Source organism: Podarcis cretensis, assembly GCF_951804945.1.
Source record: "Podarcis cretensis genome assembly, chromosome: 4".
NCBI lineage: Eukaryota > Metazoa > Chordata > Lepidosauria > Squamata > Lacertidae > Podarcis > Podarcis cretensis.
The window spans coordinates 67,422,964-67,445,777 of NC_137173.1; the positions used below are offsets into that span (position 1 = coordinate 67,422,964).

The window sequence follows — 22,814 nt, forward strand, 5'->3', positions numbered from 1 at the left end:
CATTTAGTCAGAAACTTGAAGCCATTGTTTCGAGTTCAGCCCTCCAGAGCAGGAGAAAACAAACATGTTCCCTCTTCCATGTGACAGCCCTTGGGATATTTGAAGATGGCTATCATATCTCCTCTCAGGCATGCCTAACAGTAGTGTGATTGGGATGCTTTCTCATAAGGTCACTTAGCAAAACAGGTATTTCCAAACCACCAGCTGCACATTAATGTAGAGAGAGAGAAATATTTTATTTTTCGTAATCGTGGAAAAAGCACCTGGCACAACTTGTGGGGGGGGGGGCCTGCAAAAATACACATTAGGCACCTTAATACGAAGACTGTTTGGTTCATTAAATCAAATTGCTCCCTGTAAAGGACAGAGGGAAAACTATTGGGCAAAATACTGCTTGTTCACACTGTAGCCAGTGACAGCGAGTGGTAAAACAAAAATGAATGTTAGAATGACATCTTGACACTTTCTATCCTTAACTTCTTCCTTTTCGATTTATAAAAAGAGAATTTTGCTTCAATTTATTAGTTGAGATGGAAGAAATAGTACAGACCACAAGTTTGATAGATAAAGGGATTGTTGTCCTCAGTTTTGTGTAAGACCCATAATAGGTGCTCGTTAAGACTCTGCCTTTTGCCACTAGATGGTGCTGGTAAACTCTTTTGATGCACTACTGACGGAAATTGAATGGAGTTTTCCCATCCCATTATTAAAGGAAAGTTTAAGACAGCTATGGTGTTTTAACATTTAGATACACTAATGGAAGGGCTTTGTTTTCAATTCTGAATCCTTAGGATAGCTATGGAAGTGCAAAACTGCATGTTTACAGTTCACTTAATAATACGTACAGTGAACACCACATATCTATGGACAAGACCTACAGCCAGAAAAGTGAAATTTAGTTGAGAACTCTAAAAAAAATAAGACACATAGCCTAGTATATTAAGCACACATATTTACTTAATTTATACAGAACTGAGTAGATAAAATTTCAGTTTCACATTAGTGAAAAATCTCTACAAAATGTTCTTGAAAAGCAAAAACAAGACTGGCTATTTTATTCAGCATTTCTTTTTCATGAAAGCAGGTATGGGTTGTAAAAATAAAGCAGAGTGTTCAGCACAAACTAAATATCTGCATCACTTTTCACAGTTATTTCCATCTACAGTCTGAAGAGGTAGATTTTCTGCAACACCTGAGAACTGAACGGTAACATAACCAGGTGTAATAGAGAGAGAATGGATTGGAAAGATACAGCCCCCAAGCATGTATGCAAATACACTTAAGAATTACAAATGAAAAAGAGTGTTGGCTTTGAGGGTCCTGTGTGAGAATAGTTGAAGATTCTAGGGCTTAATCGGCAGATTAACTGTGCATTTGAACCACTGGTTATGCAATAGGAAAAACAGTGCACTCCCCCCCCACACACTGTACGCATCATTGCAAAAGGTATAAAGAGATGGACGGTACAAGCAACAGCCTTAAATTTAGCACATGATTACTGGAATTTGCACATTAAAGCAGCTGCCAGTGGTAAGCATGGGTTGTACAGGGGGAAGTACACTGGAAAAAAGCTGGAGAACAGCAGTGCAATTCCAGATCAGACAAGGACTGGGCTTATCCCATGCTGGCCCTCTCACTGGTTAATGTATGGAATGTCATAAGATTTCAGGAAGCAAAATTTAGTTCTACACTTAGAAAAGACAGGAACCAGAAAGAATACTCAATGCAATTCAATAACTTTTAAGTATTAGTGGCCACAATCCTTAGGGTGTTTTTAGCTATAACGTGGAAGCAATTTTTAATGCACCGGGACCCAAAGTCTACTCTTCTCTAAAGAGAGCAAATGTTACACCAATCCTGGCTACAGGCAAGGCAACCACATACATTGGGTTGGTGGGGTGGGATGGTTCAGATACACTGCAGTTCGGTCCTTCAAAATTGCATTCAGTTTCAAATTACTTACTATGACATCTTTGCTTACACATATATGCTTTAAAGTATTGGACAAGGTTTTCTGTTTTGTTTTTTAAAGGAAACATCAGAAAATTTCTCTCCAGAATCAATTACAATCAAATGGTTATGACGGACAAAGCTCATTCTACCCTTCCTCACTATAAAACCTCCCACCAGCTTTGCTTTCTTTTACTGTACTTGAAATGCATACCAAAAAAGAAAAGAAAAAACTGCAAATGCACCTTATAAGGAATATTAACTGGCCAGTTTCCAAATTTGGTCACTGCAGATTTGATTTTGCTCAATGGTATTAGGTAACATTCAGTAGGTGTGATCCAACCTTTATTTCCTTTCAAGACATCTATCTCCATTCTGTACATTTCATCAGGAAAAGGGTAGTACATAGCAACATAGCCTGAACATTCAAGTAATCTGCAACTCAGAGAGAATGGGTAGGCAAGGAGAGAACCTGCCAACAATTATGTGCTTGAGTCAGAAATCCCTTAAAAATGAAAACCAAATTAAATACCAGAAATAGGAGTATTTGTATTTTTCAAAACAACCAGCAACTAGAAAGCTACTAACTGCAAGGCAGAGTTCAACAGCATCTTCTGACCTAGTAGCACTCTGCCTAACATTAACAAAGAAAACACTATTGGTCCCTGTCTTTTAAATAAATAAAAGAAACACAAGTCCAAATTATGGGGGTATCTGGGCTTTTCCAGATCAATCTACATTCACAACACTAACCACAAACGCAACAGAAATAAAGTGGAGCCTCGCTTGCTGTATATTAGTTAACTGATGTGCCAAATCTACCAGGTAACCTATAGATACCAGAAGGCACTTTTGCTTACAGGTGTGTTTTAATCTAGTCATACATTTTTATTTTACAAAAAGCAATAGTTGAGAAAACAGATCAGAGTATTCCCCCCTCCATCCCTAGACGACAAACTGTATTATCTATACTCTGACCTATCCTTGTTAAATAGGCAAGTAAGTTTTCATGGGAACATGTTTCCAGTCAAATATGTGCATTATGGTCTGCTGTACTGTCTATTAAAGGGACCAACAGATGGAGTGTTATTGGTCATTACACCCATTTTCAGTGATGAACACCTTTGTAGCTGTTCATTATTTCATGCTAATTAGGCACCAAACCTAGTGAAGAAATAATGGCAGAAAAAAGTACTTTTGCCTAGCACCCACAAACCAAAAACCCATTGCATTTTGTTTTATCAGACAAGCCACAACTACACACATGCATTTGTAGGCAGTAGGTTTTAACTATTAAGGTTTTATCTCCAGGATGACGCAAAAGTGTGCTCAAAATGCATCTGAGTTTTGGTCAGTGGTTAATTGGACAAACTTTTGAGCGGCTGTTTTCTTCCCTTGTTTCTTCACTTTTAACAGGTCAGGCAACAGTCACTCCGTCTATGAATTGACTGTGCAGGACAATCCTGAGAAATATATGAGTTGTACACCCTGTTTTCCAGTTGCAAAATTATATAGATTTCAAAGCTGTAGGCAAGACTGCAGCTACACTAAACCCTGTAAGAGTTTTTAGTTTTGTTCATATATGAATCCAGTAATGAGCTTCCACTGGCCATCACATCTCCAATTATAGTTCACTGTAGTATTTGGTCATTACAATTCAATACTAAGCCTTAATTCACTTAATAGAAGCAACGATTCCCTCCCCCTCCCCCAAACCCGAGTCTGTGACACTCTGGCCACAGTTGTTCCCCTGACATGATGTTAAATCTGTACACGAGTCTTAGATGACATGGTGATGTGTGCTATGGGGTCAGAAGGAAGGAATCTGCATGCATCCTTTATGAGTTCTGTTTTAAAAAACGAGGCAGATGTGCAACAGTTGTGGAAAATTTATAGATAAGCTATTCAATAGCCGCTACGCAGCTTCCTGTACCAGGCAAGTTCTGTTCTAAGAAAATACAGATATGGTAGAAAAAGTAAGAAAATTTTCACCACAAAACTAATAGTTACCACCACCAGTTAAAGTTATACACAAAATATATCTCTCAATACAGTGTTTACACTTTTAGTCAACAAAATCTGCAGTAGGAATGGAAGCCAGGCAAACAGTTTTTTCAGAGCCTTCATTTGCCACTGATGATTCAGGATCTGGCTGAATTCCTTCTTGCGCTCCATTGGCAGAACTCCCCAGTTCCTCATGCGAATTGAGTGTGCATGACTGCAACACATGCACAGCTAGATCAACATCTGTTTCTCTTAAAGAAACCTGTTCCTTAAGAACTTCCACCTTCTCATTCAGCTCATTCCTTTCTGTTTGAAGAGCCCTGCACAGCTTTTCCAAACGCTCCAGTTTTATTTGGAAGCCTTTGTATTCTTTGTCCTTCACTGTTTTCTGCAGAAAACAAGCAAGAGATTGCACATGATGACATTTGTGTGACCCGTATCTGATGATTCCTCTTGTTGCTGTGAATGCTGTAATATTATCTGCTCTTTTTATTTTAGAATTGCATGCTTGATTGGTTTTCATTTATATATTGTTGTACCCTGCATTACAATGAAGAACATGCTAGAAATACTTGAAATGTTCAGAAACAAGATAATAAATTATATGTTTAGAAACATTAAGCAGGGCCCTCCCTTGTTTACCCAGAAGATACTAATAAAAGTGATTTGTATAAAAATAACTGGTAACTATTTCACAAGAGAAAAAGAAAGACAACAGGCAGTACAGAACAAAGAGCTTCTGCTAGTGCAAGGACTTTTGGCTGTGAATCAGAACTTCGCCTTCCGCTGTGCACCCCCTAAATCTGTTCTGGGGTCCCACCAACCCTTTGGAGCAGATTTGGGAAGGGTGCAGGGGTTACATAAGGAAGGCAAGTTAAACTGCACTAGTGAAATCACTTAGCAGCATACACTGCCCAATGTATTTAGAATATGATTGAAGACATCTATTCAAAATAAATTTGTTCACTAAGACAGCTAAGTTATTTGTATGGATCATGACATCAACAAGCTAATCCACAGACATAAAAAAATCTAAAGTCTTTCTCAGCCGCTTTTGTATAGTCTGCTTTCCAATGACGGGTTGGAGACCTGGTGGTTTTGATTCAACTTCACATTCTACAAAGCTATACAAAACAGGCTACCTGCATAATATATAAGGCACATTGGATTTTTAATCATGAAACTTAATACTCACTTCTTCAGCCATTTGCAAGAGAGCTTTGTTGTTGTTTTCCCATTTTGTGCGCCAAACTATTATTTCTTTTTCCAGTTTTTTTATCTTCTTGGTCATCTGAAACGTTAAAGTTATTGATTTCTTTTAAGCAAAAACATTTCACTACTTAAAACCAGGATGACTAGTCTTTTGGTGATCACTAACTCCCAATGAGCCTCAGCCAGCTGGTGCCTGCGGCCTAAGATTGGCCAATCCTACCTTTTAATTCTCAGTGCCTCTTTATTCTCAAGTCACTCAAGCTCACTGTTTAAAATGAGATGTTAAATTGAAAAAAGACATTACAGGAGGAATTCAACACAGTGCTAAGGTGAATGTTCCATCAGTAGGAGGATTTTCCCTTGTGCAATGGAACTTTCTCCCCTCTCCTCCCCCAGTGCTCCCTAAATGTTTCATTTAAAGGTTTTTGTTTTTGTTTTAAGTGCACTATACTATCTCCCACAAGAAAAGCAAACCAAGATCACTCAGTTATTGGCATTTTAGTAATTAAAATAATTAATAACTTTTAACGGTGATGATTTCAATAATTAAGATGCGCACAGGCTAGCTAGGTCTCTTTCACAGTGCAATTCTCTATCTCTTTTATCAGAAGTTAAGTTTCACTGAGTTCAATGGGACTTACTCCTGGGTGAATGTATATAGGATTCAGCGACTGGGAGGGTGGACCGTAGCAAGAGTCTATGGCAGGTGGAACCAACTCATTCTAGTTTTGTGTCTATCCGCCTCCCTGCTGCACTCCACGAGGGCAAAACTGAGGCTAAGGTGGAGGATTCTGACAGGAAATGCCAACCCTGGAGGCAGGCAGGTAGCTGGGAGCTGGATAAGGGGAGAGTAAGGTTGGTGGGACACTGTCCCATTCACCCTAATGGACCAGCCTCCACTGAAAAGGCTGCAGTCTTACTACGATCTCCCCACTGTAGATGAATGAATGAGGCACATAAAAAAGTAATACATGTAAATAAAGTACCTTTTCCATCTCTTGCCTGAATGTTGTGAAAAGTTCGTTGCTCTTTGCCATTGTTGTCTGGAATTCTTCAAATTTATCCATGTAGAGAGAAAGCTGAAGGAGACAATGCTTAAGTCCTCTATACACGTGCAATATTTAGAGTTACACAAAAAATGCAGTAGCCACACACTGGAAATTCCACTATTTGGTAAACAGTGAAATATGTGATTTCAAAAGACTGAACTTCACTTATGTGACATCTAAGTATGAGGTGGCTTTCAAAGCAGAACAGCATGCTAAAGGAGTTAAAAATAATGAGAATAAAGGATTCTTTGTTTTGCTGGGTTGTAGTCAACTAGGTCCTACTCATGAGTAGTCCCACTGAAGTGAACTGCTTTGAGCCCATTTCCCCCTCTGAAGAACTTTTATCTAAGCTTTATTCACTCAAGTTTTAAACTCAACCACCACCTATGCACATGCCCTAGGAAAAATCTTGCAAACTAGCCATTCGTTCTCCCACTCCTCTCTTAGAACCAACAGATTAAAGATGCAATGTTGCACACAGGTACCTGGGAGAAAGTTGCACTGAACTTAATGGTGCTTTCTCCTGAGTAGACGTGTGTAGGATTGCACTGCAGGATACCTAACCCATATTAAAGTAATACAAATTCTTTTATTTGCAAAGTATGCAACAATGACGCAAAACCTGAGGTGAAAGGGAAAGTACTACAGGAATAACAAGTTCGTGAGTGGTTGGGCTGTCAAGGGTGAACATATCTCATCAGACCTCCACAAAACGTGAACTGTAAATCCATTACAAACCTTTCAGGACACCACACAAGACATGTTTTTGCCAAAATCATTCTAGAAACTAAATTCCCAATTGAACTGCTTATTTGTGCCGCTATTGACCAAGATCTATTTTACTTTAAGCTGCAGAATAAGGCATAGAAGAAAAAAGCCAAGCCACTGGGTGCACAAAAATGGTTTTAATATGGTTAAGTCATTGCCAATATTATAGGTTAGTATGCAATTTGTTTCAGCACTGAGTTTCTCAGGGGTACTTTCCCATGCACTATTAGTAAGCATTGGAAAAATGAAGTAAATCCAGAGCATTTAGATTTAGGCAGGGCACTACCAAACCAAGAACCAAGGCATTAGAACTTTTTGCCACAAGGTAGAACTTTTCCACGTGGAATCATGCAGTGGAGGTTCATATTAAAATATATTCTTGTTAGTGGGATCATCATACACTAGGAAAGTCTGATTTTTGAGACTTACCTAGCATGACATAAGAGCAGCCACTTAAAGTGATAAACCCACTCACAAGAATGGTTTCACAAGTACCTGCATTATGGCCCAAAAACAGCCACCTTGGGGAAAAATAATAGTCCTGTGAATTTGCCAGAGACCAGCCAAAACGTACCCAGCACCATCAGAACATAAAATGACCTAATATACTGTTTTATATCAATAACAATAATAATGGGCTCAAGCTAGTGCAAGGATTTCCCCTTGTGCAACAGAACTACTCTGGCTCATCTCATGTGCCCCTCCCCAAATCTAGCCGGAAAAGCTGAGGGGGGAACCAGAACAGATTTAGGGGGCTAAGTGAGCAGGAAGCTACTCATTATCTCAAGAGTTCACCAATCTTCCAAGGGGGGTGGAATTTCCCAACTGTTTTATCTTCCCTTTCCCAGGGGCTTCTTGTGGGTTTCCAACTTGTTTCACTGATTTGCTAGTTTCTGAAAATGTTTTAGAAATTCTAAGAGAACAAATAATTTTCTCAATTAAGTTTGTAACTAAGTGATTAACAGCCTTAATGCAGCAAATGTTTAAATTAGTTTACCTGCTGTTTTAATTGAGCTTCTTGCTGTTTCATCTGTTCACACTTGTGTCTAGACTCAGTAGCCTCTTTTAGCAGCTGAAGAGGAAGAAAAATTGTATTGTCTCTACATTACCTTTATACCAAAGAAAGCACATCATCTACATTTTGCTAAGCCTTTATTCTTCCTATTTTATGTAAGAGATTTTAAACAAAGTTATTTATTGGAAGAAGATGAAGAAACTTACCAGCCGGCATTCAAATTTAGTCATTTTTTCAAAGTGACTTAGAACAAATGTATTTGTTTTCTTAAGGTCAATTATAGTGGTGATACATGAGAGAGACCAATTTACAAATAAATTCAAAAATGTGAACATATTTAGCCAGTCTTACTGTATTTGGTTTTGTTTAGCAGTTCCTATTAACACTACTGCAGATTTCCACTCCTATGTAGGATATAGTATCACTGGTTACTATATCCTAACTACTGGAGATTCTACAACACTACTGCAAATTCTTCTCTGCAAAGGCAAAGGTTTGGTTTTGAATGAACATCACTGGAAAGATGTTCTGAGTTTAAGTGCACTGAAGAATTTAATGCACCATGGATCACACAATGTAATGATCTGGTGTTCGGCAACATACTTTAATTGTTCACTAAAAATACACAGCTTTTGTTGAGTAACTGCAGAATATCTGTTCAAAATATTTTGAATGTATGGAATTATAAATATGTTAATCTAAATATTTTCTTGTAGCAGTTTTTTTTAATGCTCTCATAAAACTGCTAGGCATCCCAGCCATCAAGAGTTAACACATCTGTATTTCTTCCGAGCAGAAGAAAAAATAATGGCATGTAGAAATGCATTACAGTGGTACCTTGGGTTACATATGCTTCAGGTTACATACACTTCAGGTTACAGACTCTGCTAACCCAGAAATAGTACCTCGGGTTAGGAACTTTGCTTCAGGATGAGAACAAAAAATGTGCTCTGGCGGCATGGTGGCAGCGGGAGGCCCCATTAGCTAAAGTGGTCTTCAGGTTAAGAACAGTTTCAGGTTAAGAACGGACCTCCGGAACAAATTAAGTAGTTAACCCGAGGTACCACTGTACTAAGCTGCTAAGAGGTAATGAGACCAGCAAGAAACCTGAAAGAGCATTTCCACCCTCATCATTCAGCCCGGAAAGATCCAGCACTGAGGGCCTTCTGGCAGTTCCCCCACTGCAAGAAGTGAAGCTACAGGGAACTAGGCAGAGGGCCTTCTCGGTAGTGGTGCCCACCCTGTGGAATGCCCTCCCATCAGATGTTAAGGAGATGAGTAATTATATAACATTTAGGAAACATCTGAAGGCAGCCCTGCACAGGGAAGCTTTTTAAGGTTTAAGGTCTTACTGTGTTTTTATATGTGCTGGAGGCTGCCCAGAGTGGCTGGGGCAACCCAGTCAGATGGGTGGGGTACAAATACATGCATACATAATTTTTATTATTTATATATTATACATTTTAGTGCTACAAATTTACTCCATGCCAGTGAACTGTGTAGAAGTTGCCAAACTGCCCATTCTAGAGGACTTATGACCTATACAGATTACTGATAAGTTTGCTAACATACAGTAAGCACGAGACAGAACATTCAAATGGAGCAGTTTACCATTTGTTCTAGTTATAGTTTCAGACCTAAAACACACTACTGTACCAAGTTACTACCCAGAGGGAAAATTTAGGCATATCCAAATACTTTTCATGCAATCAGAAATACTTACAAACTCCCTCTCTCTCTGATGCTTCTCTTCTGCTTCTTTTATTAGCTGAGTTGTCTGCTGAAGCTTGGCATCCACCAGCTGCTGTTGCAGTTCTTTATGCTTGAAGACTTTGTCCATGTGCTAGAAGAAAGATTGAATGTTGGTACCATCAACACCTAGTATACCTTTTCAAAAGATTCAAAACTGAATTTGCATTTCAGACCTTTTTTAAAAAAAAACTTTAAAGTTACTCTCATGTTCATCATGGCTCTTACCTGGTTTAACTAACTGGCCACCACCACATATGGAAAGCCATGCTTAACCTGGAAATACGTGCTAGCAGTTTCGACACCATCAAGAAACCCTTGAAATGGAGTGACCACCACCAACATATGACTGACGAAACACATGCAGGCTGCAATCCTATGCACACTTAGTAACCCCGCTTAACAGAGTAGGCTTACTTCTGAGTAAACATGCACAGGATTACACCATTAAGCAACAGGTGCTGCACATACACCCCACAAACATAAATTCTTATTCTAACACAGAATATAGTAATCTGCGACACTTCAAAAACAAGTAAGCAGAAGTGGGCTTGAGGAAATGTTTAATAGCTTGACTTATAGTAGAGGCTTTTTTATTTTATTAAGGAGCAGGATCAAAGACTGAGAAGTGCAGCCATCGAGATGAAACGTAAAAAACCAGAAGCTGATTTCAAACAATATTGTTTAGCAGCATTAACTCTGTAAAACACACTACACAGTGGATTATTCAATACTAAATAGAACAAACAGTAACTGAAGTTTGGAGAGGGTGGGAAAGAAAATAAAAATTATTATTATTATGCCATTCAGAGTTTATATTTAGTTAACTGGTGCAATTTAAAGAGTGTGGAATTTCAGTAAGAGAGTCTTATGGATCCCCGAAGGAATGCAACAGCATTTTTAAAATGTAAAATGGAGAACATCTATATGTGTTCACTCTTAAGGTAACTCTTGGACTGGTACTTTCTCTCAACCCAATTTACCATGTGTACCACCCCCTTGCTTCCAGGAGGAAGGGCAGGAAAAGAAGAGAGGGTTTGATTTAGAGCTGCACCGAGCAAAACATGGGACAATACTATGGAAGAAAGCAACATTTGTGAATTCTTCCTTCCCCTGATACCTGCTGAAAATCTGACTGGAGGGCAGGGTAATGGACCCTCCATCACAGAGTAAGAGATGACATGGGGTGCTGCAGGTGGAGTCAGTGAAAATAATGGCCCTCCTTGTTCCTTCAGCAGAGCTTCCACTGGAGCTCTGCCCTCTCTGTAAATTGAAGGAACTATTCCATTTGCTGAAAGGCAACTGTGGATACAACCCAGAGTGTCTGAAAGAGCCAGAACCTGTGGCCTTCCAGATATTGCTGGACTGCAACTCTCATCAGCCCCAGTCAGCATGACCAAGGGACAGGGATTATAGAGTCAAGAGCACAGGTGGAGGACCACAGGTTCCCCACATGGCTATACAGAAACATTGTATAGATCAAACATTTGCTCCTAAGTTGAGGTAAGCAGAATTTGTATTCCTTTCTGTATTTCTTTATAGTGTGCAAGTACTGCCTCTTATGAAGTCAAGCTTTAAACGGCATCTCCTTCCTTCTACGTGTAACCTATAATTACTTTGTCAAATGCATTTCCTGCAGTCAGAAGCCACTGCATCACATTCGAACCTAAGAGTAAATATGTTCATGTGAGATAATTTATCATCAAGCTGTAATATTCCAAAATGAAATGCTATTGAATAACAAAGCAATGTCTAGAACAGCAAAGGACTAATAAATGCACTTACTTCTTCTCGCAGTGTATATTGTTCTACAAGTTTCTTCAACTTCTCTCCTAATTCAATATTTTCCTGGCGAAGCTTTGCATTGTGTATGCCATGCTGTTCCAGCTGTGCCTGAATTTCATTTAGTGTGATCTGGAAGTGGGCAGTTGCTTCTTTACGTCTCTCTTCCTCTTCACGGGCTTGTTGCATGTTCTCTTCCTTTTACCAAGAGAGATTAAAGCAACATGTTTTTACTAATTATTTTGGACAACAATAAAAAATAAATAAATCAGGACAATGTCATATTAATGGTTTAGTCCCTTGGAATGGATGCTAGCTTCCACTTCTCTGGAACAATTTGCCCATAAGACACATGAACATGCACTGTTTTGCTCTCCAACCAGTATACAGAAGCTTCTCAGTAGGTTTTGTTGCTCTTGAACAGGAGAAGTGGTGGCTATGAGCTTGAATCAGCAAAAGAAAGCAGCTTATAAATAAATTCTTTTCCACATACCAGCAGCTACTAGTACCAGACAATTATTGTCACTTCATTTGCAAAATAGGCTGGTTTCTACTGAAGCAAGCAAGTCTATATTTTGGGGAAACAAGGAGCTATCAATTGTTTTCCACAGCAGGGCCTTTGCTGTTGTGCTTCCACACCTCTGCCTCATGAGAATCAATAGTCACCACAAGATCTACACCAACACCCAGCATGAGGTCTAACTTGCTGTTCTTGCTCCTGCCTTAAATATGCAGACAAGCTCCTGCCTCCACTGAAGTACATTGAAGTACAAGCGCACAGTATGCAAAATAACTCTTTTATCTAAAACCAGGCTGGTCAAACTTTGTGACTGACGGGTCTAGTAGGACACCCTAATTTTAACTTCTACTTAACTACAACTATCAACAAAAGTGAGTAGTAGCACATTTCTATGAATTAAGAGCTGATCTAACTGAAGAATCAGGTTGTTTTTTCCAGAACAGTTGCACGTCACTACAGCTACTTCCCAAAGTGCTAACATTATCATAGCTTTATCTTCAGGATGGAATAAGGGATAGAAATACTGGAAGGAAATTCAAAACTCTTATCAAAAATGTATAATCAACTATTAGAATGGGATACTAAGGACGAGGAAATAAAAGAAGTTATGGTGAAATGGGTGATAGATCTGGGATATAATTTGGAATACGATAGTTGGATTAAGCTCTGGAATAAAGATATGAAGTTCACTGCTTGTGTTGCCTTAAGAGAAAACATGGAAAAAATGATGTACAGATGGTACATCACCCCTGTAAAATTAGGAAAAATCTATAAGAATGGAGATAAAATGTGCTGGAGGTGTAAAAACAAGGAAGGTAGTTTTTACCACATGTGGTGGACTTGTGAAAAAATCAAGAACTTCTGGGAGCTCATTTATAATGAACTGAAAAAAATGTTTAAATATACTTTTGTTTAAAAACCTGAAAATTTTCTTCTGGGAATGATTGGCAATGAAATTAAGAAAGAGGACCAGACATTATTCCAGTATGCAACAACAGCTGCTAGAATTTTAATCGCCCAAAATTGGAAATCAACCAATATCCCAACAGTAAGAGATTGGCAAAGTAAATTATTTGAATAATTCAGAATTGGCAAAATTAACACAAAAAATTAGAGACCAGAAAGAAACAAAGTTTATTAAAGAATGGAATAAATTCATAACCTATATTGAAGTAGATTTAAAAAATCCAAAGATCACAGTAGGCTTTAATATAACCCTTCGACATACAAAAGTTTTAAAGAAAAACTGTAATGCAGCAGGAGGCACCAGCAGATCTCCTTAAATGGGGCTGAGGCTTCTTTGTTACTTAGAGAACTAATCTCCCCAAAGGATGCTAGGGAGTGTCAGGGATAGTCAAAAACTGATTTCCAGAGCTGGGAACAGGGAGGGAGGGGTTCGCTCTTGTTAAGTTTTTTGATGGTGTGAGAACAGTCTTTAATATCCTGAGAACGTTGGGAGGTGGTGAACCCCCCCCACACAGCTGCATTCCTCAGTTGTGGAGGATAGTGCTGGGAACCTTCTTTGATGTTTGACATTGTTTTTAGAAAGTGAGGCATTGGGAGGGGGTAGCTAATGGATGATCTGCACGTAGCCAGTCTTGGAAGCCACACAGGCTATCTATAAAATTGGACAGTTTGGGCAGGTTTTTTTGAAGCTCATGCATGGACTGATCGGCTGCAGGGCCGTGCAGACTGAGGCTACCTGGGGGAGTCGCTTTGCCGCTTCTTGAAGGCTTCCAAGTGGCAGATTGAAGTGCTTGCTTGGTATGTATATATTGCTTGCTGTTTTGGAATAAAATCTTTAAATCTTCTCACTCACTTGTGTATTTTGTATTGCTTCTGAATCTCATTATAAAAACAAGCTTGCCTTTGGCATGACTATACCCCATACCACCCTTCTGTATGCTGCTTAATCATCTCAAGTGCTCTTACTACTACATCCTTGTCCCACTGTACTTGAAATAATTCATTGCATCCAATATGGGTTTAGAGCTGGACACAAACTGAGAGAAGCCCACCTTCTTTCTAGCCTCTTATCCCTGGGTTCCAGTGTAAAATGTATTAACAACCTTGTTCGGAGACACATTTCCAGGGAATAACCAGCAGTCAACTTCTAGAGGATTGAGCATCTTTGCTGTAACATAGCATCAAGGAATAAACTAAACTGGTGCTCAACAGACTGTGTTTCCATCCACTCCCAATTGTTTTCCATTTTGCTATACTATTGTTTATATATTCCAGCAGCCACCCTATTTTTAGACAACCATATTGCTCTCAGAATCAGCTTCATGAACTATCTTATCAAACTGACCTTTAAAGTTTTATTATGGCGTTGAAGCTCACGACAGAGAGATTCCAGTTTGCTGCGTGCTAGAATGGCCTTGCTGTGCTCACTCTGCAAATGGACCTTCTCTTTCACAACCTGTGCTTGTTTCTTCTGCAACATCTTCATTTGCCTTTGAACATTTCGGCTCTCCTCCAACTAAATGAGAAAAAGAAGAGGTTAAAAATGCAACCCCAACCTATTCTTTGCCATTACCCTTTAGAACTGAAGTGGTTTTCTGTACCTACTGTCTCCAACGGATTGCATTAGTTTTTAATCAATCCGATACAGAACCAGAACCTCACAATCACAACTTGTTACAGAATCATAAAATTGTATAAATTGAAGGGATCCTGAGGATCATCTAGTCCAACTCCCCGCAATGCAGGAATATGCAACTGTCCCATATAGGGATCAAACCTGCAACCTTGGAGTTATCAGCACCACACACTAATCAACTGAGCTATCCACTTGGATTATCTATGTTTCATTTCACTATAAATGAGCATAATCAAATCCAGGTAAGATTGAGGACTGCTAGGGCCTCTTATCCAGAGTGGAGAGATCTATGTTAAAGAAGAGGGTCAACACCTCCCCGTTATTTTAGTTTGCAATCTTTGCTACCCTTGTAGTATAACTGGAAGCTTGGAGTGTGGTGATGGCCAGGTGTCCTTACCCCCACCAACTCAGCCACCACACAATGCATACACCTATAACCATTATGCCTGTTTACTTCGCAACGAGCTTCAGAACAGGATTCACAGTGCTAGTTTCTTTCAGAATCTTGTGACTTTGGAATCTACAATCCTTTCTTCTTTCCACATTGTCCTTCCATGAATTAAGGCAAATTTCTCAGCAAATCTTTTAGAACTTTTTGTCTGACAAGACAGTAAGTGCACATAGACAACCTCTCATATGTTGACCTTCATCTATAGAATTTTCTACTCAAGATTTGTTACATTTTAAACATTTTCTGAATTGAATACACAGCAGATCTGGGGTGTGTGCAGGGGGAAGGAGAAGAAGGGGAAGACCTGTTGCATAAGTAGAAGTCCAGTCTGCTATCACGCGGACATGCTGGATACAACCCAGGAACTAGGGGCATGATCCCACATAAACAGAAATTGCATACACTCTTTTCTCGAAGAATTATCCATTGTGCATGCGAGAGGTAGCAGGCAATCTTGCAGTCAACAATACAGCTGAATGATAGCTGGTGTCTCGACTAAAAATACCTAGCCAAAACACATGTAAAAACCATTTCCTCTGTATCTATACATATTCCAATTACAGCTTGGATGTGGAACCTATGACTGTCCAGTTGCTGCTGAAATATTGCTTCTGAGTCACAGGTTTCCCACCCCTGAATTAGGGCGTCTTTGAATGAAGTAGCAATAGGGGCAACAGAAAGTATAGTTCTGCTTCCTCACCTTTATCAAAACCAAATAATGTCTTAACATGTAACCAGGAGCTTAAAAAGTTCCCACACTTTTGAGAGGACAGTGCCAAATAACATACATTAAAAAATATTTTTTCCATGATCCCGTTATAATAAGCTTTAACCAGGGTGATATTAAGCAGTATAGAAACAGTGCAAATAACAACATTAAGATGTTTAATTGTTCTTGACATTTGACATTTCAATCTGTTTCTATTGGTTGTTCAAAGGAATGAAACTCCAATGCTAAGACACCTATGCATGTTTACAAAGTTAATTTGCAACTACAGAGAAAGCACGTGACTTTAATTGTAGTACATAATTACCAGATCAGCATATTTCTTGCAGAGTGCAGCCAACTTTTCTTCTGGAGTAGCAAGAGTATTTAAAGCTTGCATCAATAAGAGTACTTCTTTCCCTACAGACCAAGAATAAAAGTATTTTAGAAGTATTACCAGAACATTTTGTGCTCTGAGTAACATATGTTGATAGTAGAAAATGGAACATTTATAATTATACCTAGAAAATGCAAAGTATTAGGCAATTATCAACAAAAAAAGCAACAAGAACTTTGGTACAATACAAGGCCAGATTACTGAAAAAGGACTTAAGAAGTTTGATACAGTAGGAATACTGGACATTTCTTAGGATCTCTACTTCAAAGACAAAGTGATGAAACAGAGCAAGGCATTCTTCAAAGTACCATAAAAAAAACATAAGAAGAGCCTTGCTGTATCAGGCAAAAGGCATATCTGGACCAGGATCCTATTCTCACATTGCGAACCAGAGGCCTATGGGAAGCCCGCAAGCAGGACTTGCTACAACGGCGATTTCCCCACTTCCGATTCCCAGCATACTACCTCCAGTACTGAAGGTAGAACATAGCTTTATTCTCCAGTTATCAGAATGTCTCATCGTTTTCTAAAATTAGATTTGATAAAGCAAAGGGGGGGAAAGCAAAGAACAAGGCAGTAGAAGAACCTTCTGTTGGGTGTCCTAATCCCCGATCAGCACTGTGAGAGGGAGTTAGGCTTGAGGGGAAGTGTCTCTCTGCCAGGTTCTGCTCGGGGGGGGGGGGGGGGGCGGGCGGGGGGGAGGTACTCCACTAGCACAGAGGCCTCCACTGTGACTACCAAAAGCACAGGATGTTGAAAAGCTATTGCTGACACAAACTACCATAGGGTTCCAAAACAGGGGAAAGATCAGGGACAGGGATGTATCCACCTGATCCTAAGCCAGTCATTTTATTAGAGAAGGGCCTGATCTGAGCATGTCTCCTGCACCAGACTAGAGCTGCCACAACAAAGACTCCCTCTCCCCTCATACACATCTTCTTCGGTCCTAACTGGCAGGGCTATGGAAGAGGATCCACTGCTTCACACCACCTTAGCCCCTTTTGATTGCTTTGCTAAGTATGTTATCAAGAAATGTAAACAAGCGTTCTATTTTTTCAATGCTGGACAACCTAACTTCAAAAGTCAATGTTCAATTATTTATCCTGGTTCAGCACTGTCGTATACCTAAGGTTTTCTCTTTGCCCTTCTCACTTTCTGGGTCTTGCTGGCCATCAGGTGGGTCAGTACGAGTCTCTTCTCTTCCAGGGGTCTCCTCTCGCAATTCCTGAGGGCAGAATGCTGCTCCCAACACATTTCTGTTTCTGGGAATAAAATCCTCTGCCTCCTCCAACGCACCTGCATTTTCCGCACCATCACAATTTGTATCTGAATGTTGCAACATTGTATTCAGCGCAGCGCACTTGCTGTTCCTCAGCTGCCGGTCCGGGCTGCTCCTTCCAAATTTACAGTTTTGCGGTTCTTCCTCAGTAAGCAGCATATGCTTTGAAAGGGAGAGAAAAGAGCTCAGGTTACCCAGGCGGAAAAGACCCATTTGTATTTCGTCCTGAGATTAACACACGCATTGACAAAACCCCATATACAGTGGTACCTCGGGTTAAGTACTTAATTCGTTCTGGAGGTCCGTTCTTAACCTGAAGACCACTTTAGTTAATGGGGCCTCCTACTGCTGCCGCACCGCCACGATTTCTGTTCTCATCCTGAAGCAAAGTTCTTAACGTGAGGTACTATTTCTGGGTTAGCGGAGTCTGTAACCTCAAGCATATGTAACCCGAGGTACCACTGTACTGTATTACGTGTTTTTTGTTTTTTACAAATGAAATAGCAGCAGGCTAGGGATGCCAGAGCAAACCCTTCTAGTTAACCGCGCCTCGGTACAATCCCTCGCGGTACAGTCCACTTCTCCTGAAAAGAGCTGAGGATTGTGCGGGGCAGAAAGAGCGCGGCGGAGGATGCTACCCGCCACCCGAGAAGGTCCCTGACAAGCGAGGACCGGGAAGGGACGGCGCCGAGAGACGGGGGTCGACGACTACCGGCGCCTTTTGTCCCGAGGCGCGGCTGTTGCTCAGCTGAGCGCGCGGCGGGAAGCGGTTTACCTGCTCCGCCATCCGCCTCGTCCACCACCACCGAGGACCCGAGGAACCTGCGAAGCCGGAAGCTGGCTGGCGCAGGGGCTAGAAGGGCGCCAAGGGGAGGAGGAGGGATTTCCGCTCCCTGCTGCTTAAATACCCGGCTATTGCCGGAGCTCCGTCGCGTGCGCCCCCGTGGGCGGGGCTTGGGCGCGCACGCGGGAGAAAGGACGTCAAAGCGGCATCTGCGGCGCCGGCTGCCGGCGAGGAAAGCGCAGGCCAAGCGGGGGCTGCTTAGGGGACAATGGAGTTCCATCCCCAAATGGGAGGGCAGCCCAGGTTGTTGTTTTTTTTAAATGTGCACACACCCGCTCTCTCAGTGCCATGGGGAATTTCGAAACAAAAATTAGTTGCACGTTTATTTGAAGTTTATTTAAAAGGAAGCCTGATGCCGGGTTTGTTTTTTGGAAAGAGGCTTTCTTAATAGCTATCGGAATGTCCCGCAGGGGAAATGAATGTAACAACTGTTCAAACCCGACGGCTCAATTACTCTGCAGTTTAAAAACCCTATAACAAATCAGCAATATGCAGTTTCAGCATTTGAAAGATTCCATCAGCACGCTCGATGGTATGAATTGATTTGCGGGTAAGGAGAGAGATGCATGGTTAACTGGGCTCCAGCTTTAGGAAATAAGCTACGGATTAGGTTGGGAAAGTTTATGGAATATTGGCCACAATTTTTATTGAAATAGGGTCATGAAGGGAAATTAAAGTAATGAAAATATATGATGCTCTATTTAGAAAGGAAAAAGCTATTAACTTAGCCTATTGGAATCTTCGGTAAAGACTGGCAAAAAAAAAGGGGGGGGAATGAAAATAGCATGGGGGGAATGGGATATGATGTTATTAAGTACCTCTCTTTTCCTGACAAACTGTTGCTGCACAGGGAAAAAAAGGACAAGGAATCAACATTTTGTGACAGCAGCAAGATTTCTATATGCAAAATATTGGAGACTTCTGAGCATATCATCTTAAACAGAAAAGGTCATGTGGGAATTTTAATCTATAGTTAAATGACCTAATTAAGGGTCAAAAGAACAAATGGAGTAAGCTTGCTAAAATGTGGTCATTCTTTAATTTTTGTACAGTAAAATCAATCTACAGCAAATGCACAATTATTGTTTCAATGTTATATTTATTTTGTTTTACCTAACAATATAGAGTTTGGTTATGGATTATATAGTCATTATTTGTATATTTATCCTGATGTAATTTTGCTTCCAATCCATATTTAAAAGCTATCTAACAAACTACGTATTCATACATCAAGAATAAAGGGCAAACTATTAAAAAGGTAGGGTCTGAGCCATCGTGTTCCATCTGTATAACAAAATTTCCCCCTTCTTTTCTCTGCAGCTGGGGGGTGGGGTCCTCTCTACAGAAGATTTTGGGTGTGTGCAAGGAGAGGAAGGGGAAGTCTCATTGCATGACTGGAACTCTGCTTGTTGTAGGGTTAGATACAAAGTCCGTAAGAATTCAGAATTGATAGTTAACAAACCTGCATTTATATTTGGCCACTACATATGCATTGTAACTTGCTCAGCAAGAGGAACTATGGATATGTAGCAATTCAGCTATGAAAAAGTCAGCCCTTCCATTCATCACATGTTCTCTACAGCAATGTGGATTTTCTGAAAATTTTTGAATATGCCTTGGAAAATTCAGTTTGCATCAGAAAAAATTCTGATGTCCTAGAGAGCGATCTAATTTGCCTTGTTAATTTTACTTGTATTTAATAAGCAATTTTTTTTGAAAACTATAATATATTATTAAATATATTTGCAACCGAGAACTCAGAGCTAGTTGGTAGTTATGTCTTAGATTAGGAGCAAAAGCAAAATTTATACCATACTGGAGATCATGACTGTGCTAAGATACAAACTTTGACTATGCTAAATAATGCTGGCTCTACAGGCTAGGGGCCTGTGGAAAGATATTCTAGGTAGGAGAATGATATGAAGCATGTGATTTAATGCTAAGACTGCAGCATTGGCATCAAACTGTTACAAACAGTTGCTTTTCAAAGCATGTTTTAAATACTCCCCTACTCAGCAACTGAGCAAACAGTATACAAACAACCCCTGATTTGCGCAGGGCTTGTGTTCTGCATCATCGTGCATGTTGGTAGACCGCGCAGAAGCCTGACCTGCTATCTTCTGGGTTTGAAAACAGCACACTTGCTTTGAGCACACACAAAATTGTCATCCCCTGTACTTCTAAACTGCAGTGACATTTACACATATTTTTAAAGCAATTATATTAAACTATAGCTCTTCACGCAAAAGCATGGTCTCTCAAATTATTTATGGTCTGCAGTAATCTATGTTAGATGTTACCAAGATATTCCTGTCCATTATGGAAGTTCCTTATGAATATATTTCACAACAGAATAGCTAGTCCAGAACATACCTGTTGTCTGGTAAGAACAGGAAGAATCATCTTTAAAAACTTCACAGAATTCTTATGTGCTTAAGGACACACATTAAATTTTTTGTTTTTGACATTTTAAAGTTTGAAATTTTGCAGCCTGCTCCCATAGGAATCTACCTTTTGAGACCTTGGATGTCTCTATGTGCCGCTACCTTCTGAACTAAGGTGGGTGCCTACAAGAGACAAGAGCCTTTCTTTTGAACTTTTCCAACCTTCCTTGAGTTTTAAGAATCAGTTAAAATTTTGCTTTTAACCATTTGGTGAGATTTGAAATGGCTGTTGTTACTAAAGCTCACTGTCTAGTCAGATTTAATATTAATAAATTATTATTCTGCATCACAATCTACTTAAAAGTCCTACTGAATTCAATGTGGTTAACTCCCCTCTAACTAGGGCGAGGACTGCAGTCTTGCTTTATTATCTGTTGCTTTTATTATATGTTGTAAGCTCCCTGTTCAGTATGCAGGATTAATTCATTTTACATAAGCAGAATACTGGGAGAAGTAAAAGGTGTCTTTCCCTTTCCCATATTTTGCACACTTCACATCTCAGATACGTAGCAAAATATAGCCAAACACCCTTTTTCACATGTTACATTTTAGTGGTATTTACCACCCCACATAAGCAAAATTTTCTTCCAATAGTACATAATAGATAACCAAGCAAGTACTCGTCTTTTTTGTTCACTGTAACAAGTGTCCCGCTGTCCTTGGACAAACTTGATTAACAACCAGTCTTCTAACTCTAAGATTTGCTTTGGCATCAAACCCCCATCTGCTCTTTTAGGCTCTGGATCAGGAAAGGCTTCCTTGGCTGCCGCACAGGGGACTCTTGAGTGACAGTGTCCAAGCCAGCATATTCCCACTTGCCTTTCATGAAGGACATGTTGTATGGATGGCTTTCTTGCCCACTGCTTGGTGAGGTGCTCAAACCAACACACACATCCCAGCCTTTTTTTCCCAATAGGGAAAAAATTCATAGGGGTTTTTAGTGTTGCTTTTGGACAAAGCTGTTTCAATGCCTTTGTCCATCCTTATTACCTTTCTATACTGACCTAGGGCCTCCACAGTTGCTGCTGGGCACCAGCGTGTGAGAGGGAAGCAAAAACAACTATCAGCATTTTTGGTTTGGCTAAAAGAGGCTGAGAGGCAACCAGTGCATGCTCACATATAAACTCGCAATCCTTCCTTCTGAACAGGTGTTTGTTAGCAAGGCCTGGGAGATCCGTATGGCAAACCCATATCGATATGATTTTGTTGTATCTGACTCCCATCCCTCGCCAGAAAGGAGGGCTGGAAAATATTAATATCACCTTGCTCACAAAAGCCTATTAAGAGACATTTCTTCCTGCTGCTGCTGCAGTCGTTACGACTTTGTGCGGCTACGCGAGAACGGCCTGCCGGCCTGCCTGCCCTTTGGCGGGGAAGCCATAACGCCCCGGGAGAAAGAGAAACGCAAGAACCGGATTAGCTGAGCTGCCGTTTACCAAGCGGCCGCCACGGGCAGCCCAGCTTCGGTTCCTGCGCCCTGAAACGTACTTGAAGCCCTCACCTCCCCAAGGGCCTCTGCCCCGAGTCGCCCCACACCCAAGAAGAGGAGGCGCGCGCGGCGCTCCTGGGAGCACCGTGTCCCGCTTCCTCAGGGAGCCCTTCGAGAAGCCCCTTGCCGTTTCCACTGCGCCACGGGGCAGCAGCGGCAGGGGCCGCGTGGAGAGCAGGTGCCCCTGGCCCGGGCAACGGAGAACGGTCAGGGCTCTTACCTCAGAGCCGCCTCCTGACGCCCGCGCCGCCGCCGCCGCCTCCTGCCCCTCTCGCTGCTCCTGTGCAGGACTCGGTCCGGTCTCCACAGCGCGGCTGCCGTCGACACACGCTAGCTCAGCTCTGCGCGCCGCCATAGTGTGACGGTAATACCCAAACAAGCCGGCCTACGCCGGAAGCGCCTCCCCTCAGCCAATCACCGGCCACCCTTTCCCGTGTCATGTGACGCAGAAGAGACGCCACCGCTTGGGCCCGGCTGAAGAGGCGAGTGAGGGAGCGAGCCAAGGACTCGCTCGAGAGGCGGCCGTGAGAGCAGCTTCGGACTACAACTCCCA

General features: G+C 41.0%; 1 protein-coding gene across 3 annotated transcripts; it reads right to left on the reverse strand.

The window, feature by feature from the left end:
• Positions 1–937: 937 nt before the first annotated feature.
• TXLNG (taxilin gamma) lies at positions 938–22,660 on the reverse strand. Of its 3 annotated transcripts, none has more exons than XM_079972783.1 (10): positions 22,482–22,660; positions 17,502–17,646; positions 16,137–16,228; positions 14,361–14,531; positions 11,533–11,727; positions 9,722–9,841; positions 7,981–8,055; positions 6,153–6,245; positions 5,150–5,245; positions 938–4,342 (listed from the first exon to the last, which is right to left on the reverse strand). In XM_079972783.1, exons 1-10 carry the CDS (start codon positions 22,614–22,616, stop codon positions 4,016–4,018), a joined length of 1,449 nt encoding a protein of 482 aa, XP_079828909.1. In that variant the 5' UTR covers positions 22,617–22,660; the 3' UTR covers positions 938–4,015. The 3 variants fall into 3 exon arrangements, with proteins under 3 accessions (XP_079828909.1, XP_079828907.1, XP_079828908.1); XM_079972781.1 differs by having other exon boundaries at positions 17,331–17,646; XM_079972782.1 differs by lacking the exon at positions 22,482–22,660 and adding an exon at positions 18,260–18,390 and having other exon boundaries at positions 17,331–17,646.
• Positions 22,661–22,814: the final 154 nt, after the last annotated feature.

What these genes read in the sequence shown, in the direction of transcription:
- TXLNG (XM_079972781.1), bottom strand. Translation starts at nt 22,616, where the DNA reads ATGGCGGCGCGCAGAGCTGAGCTAGCGTGTGTCGACGGCAGCCGCGCT. An exon ending in AAGCTCAATTAAAACAGCAG is followed by an intron (nt 6,246 to 7,980) that starts GTAAACTAATTT and finishes TGTCTCCTTCAG; the next exon opens with CTTTCTCTCTACATGGATAA. An exon ending in TCTTGCAAATGGCTGAAGAA is followed by an intron (nt 4,343 to 5,149) that starts GTGAGTATTAAG and finishes TGTTTTCTGCAG; the next exon opens with AAAACAGTGAAGGACAAAGA.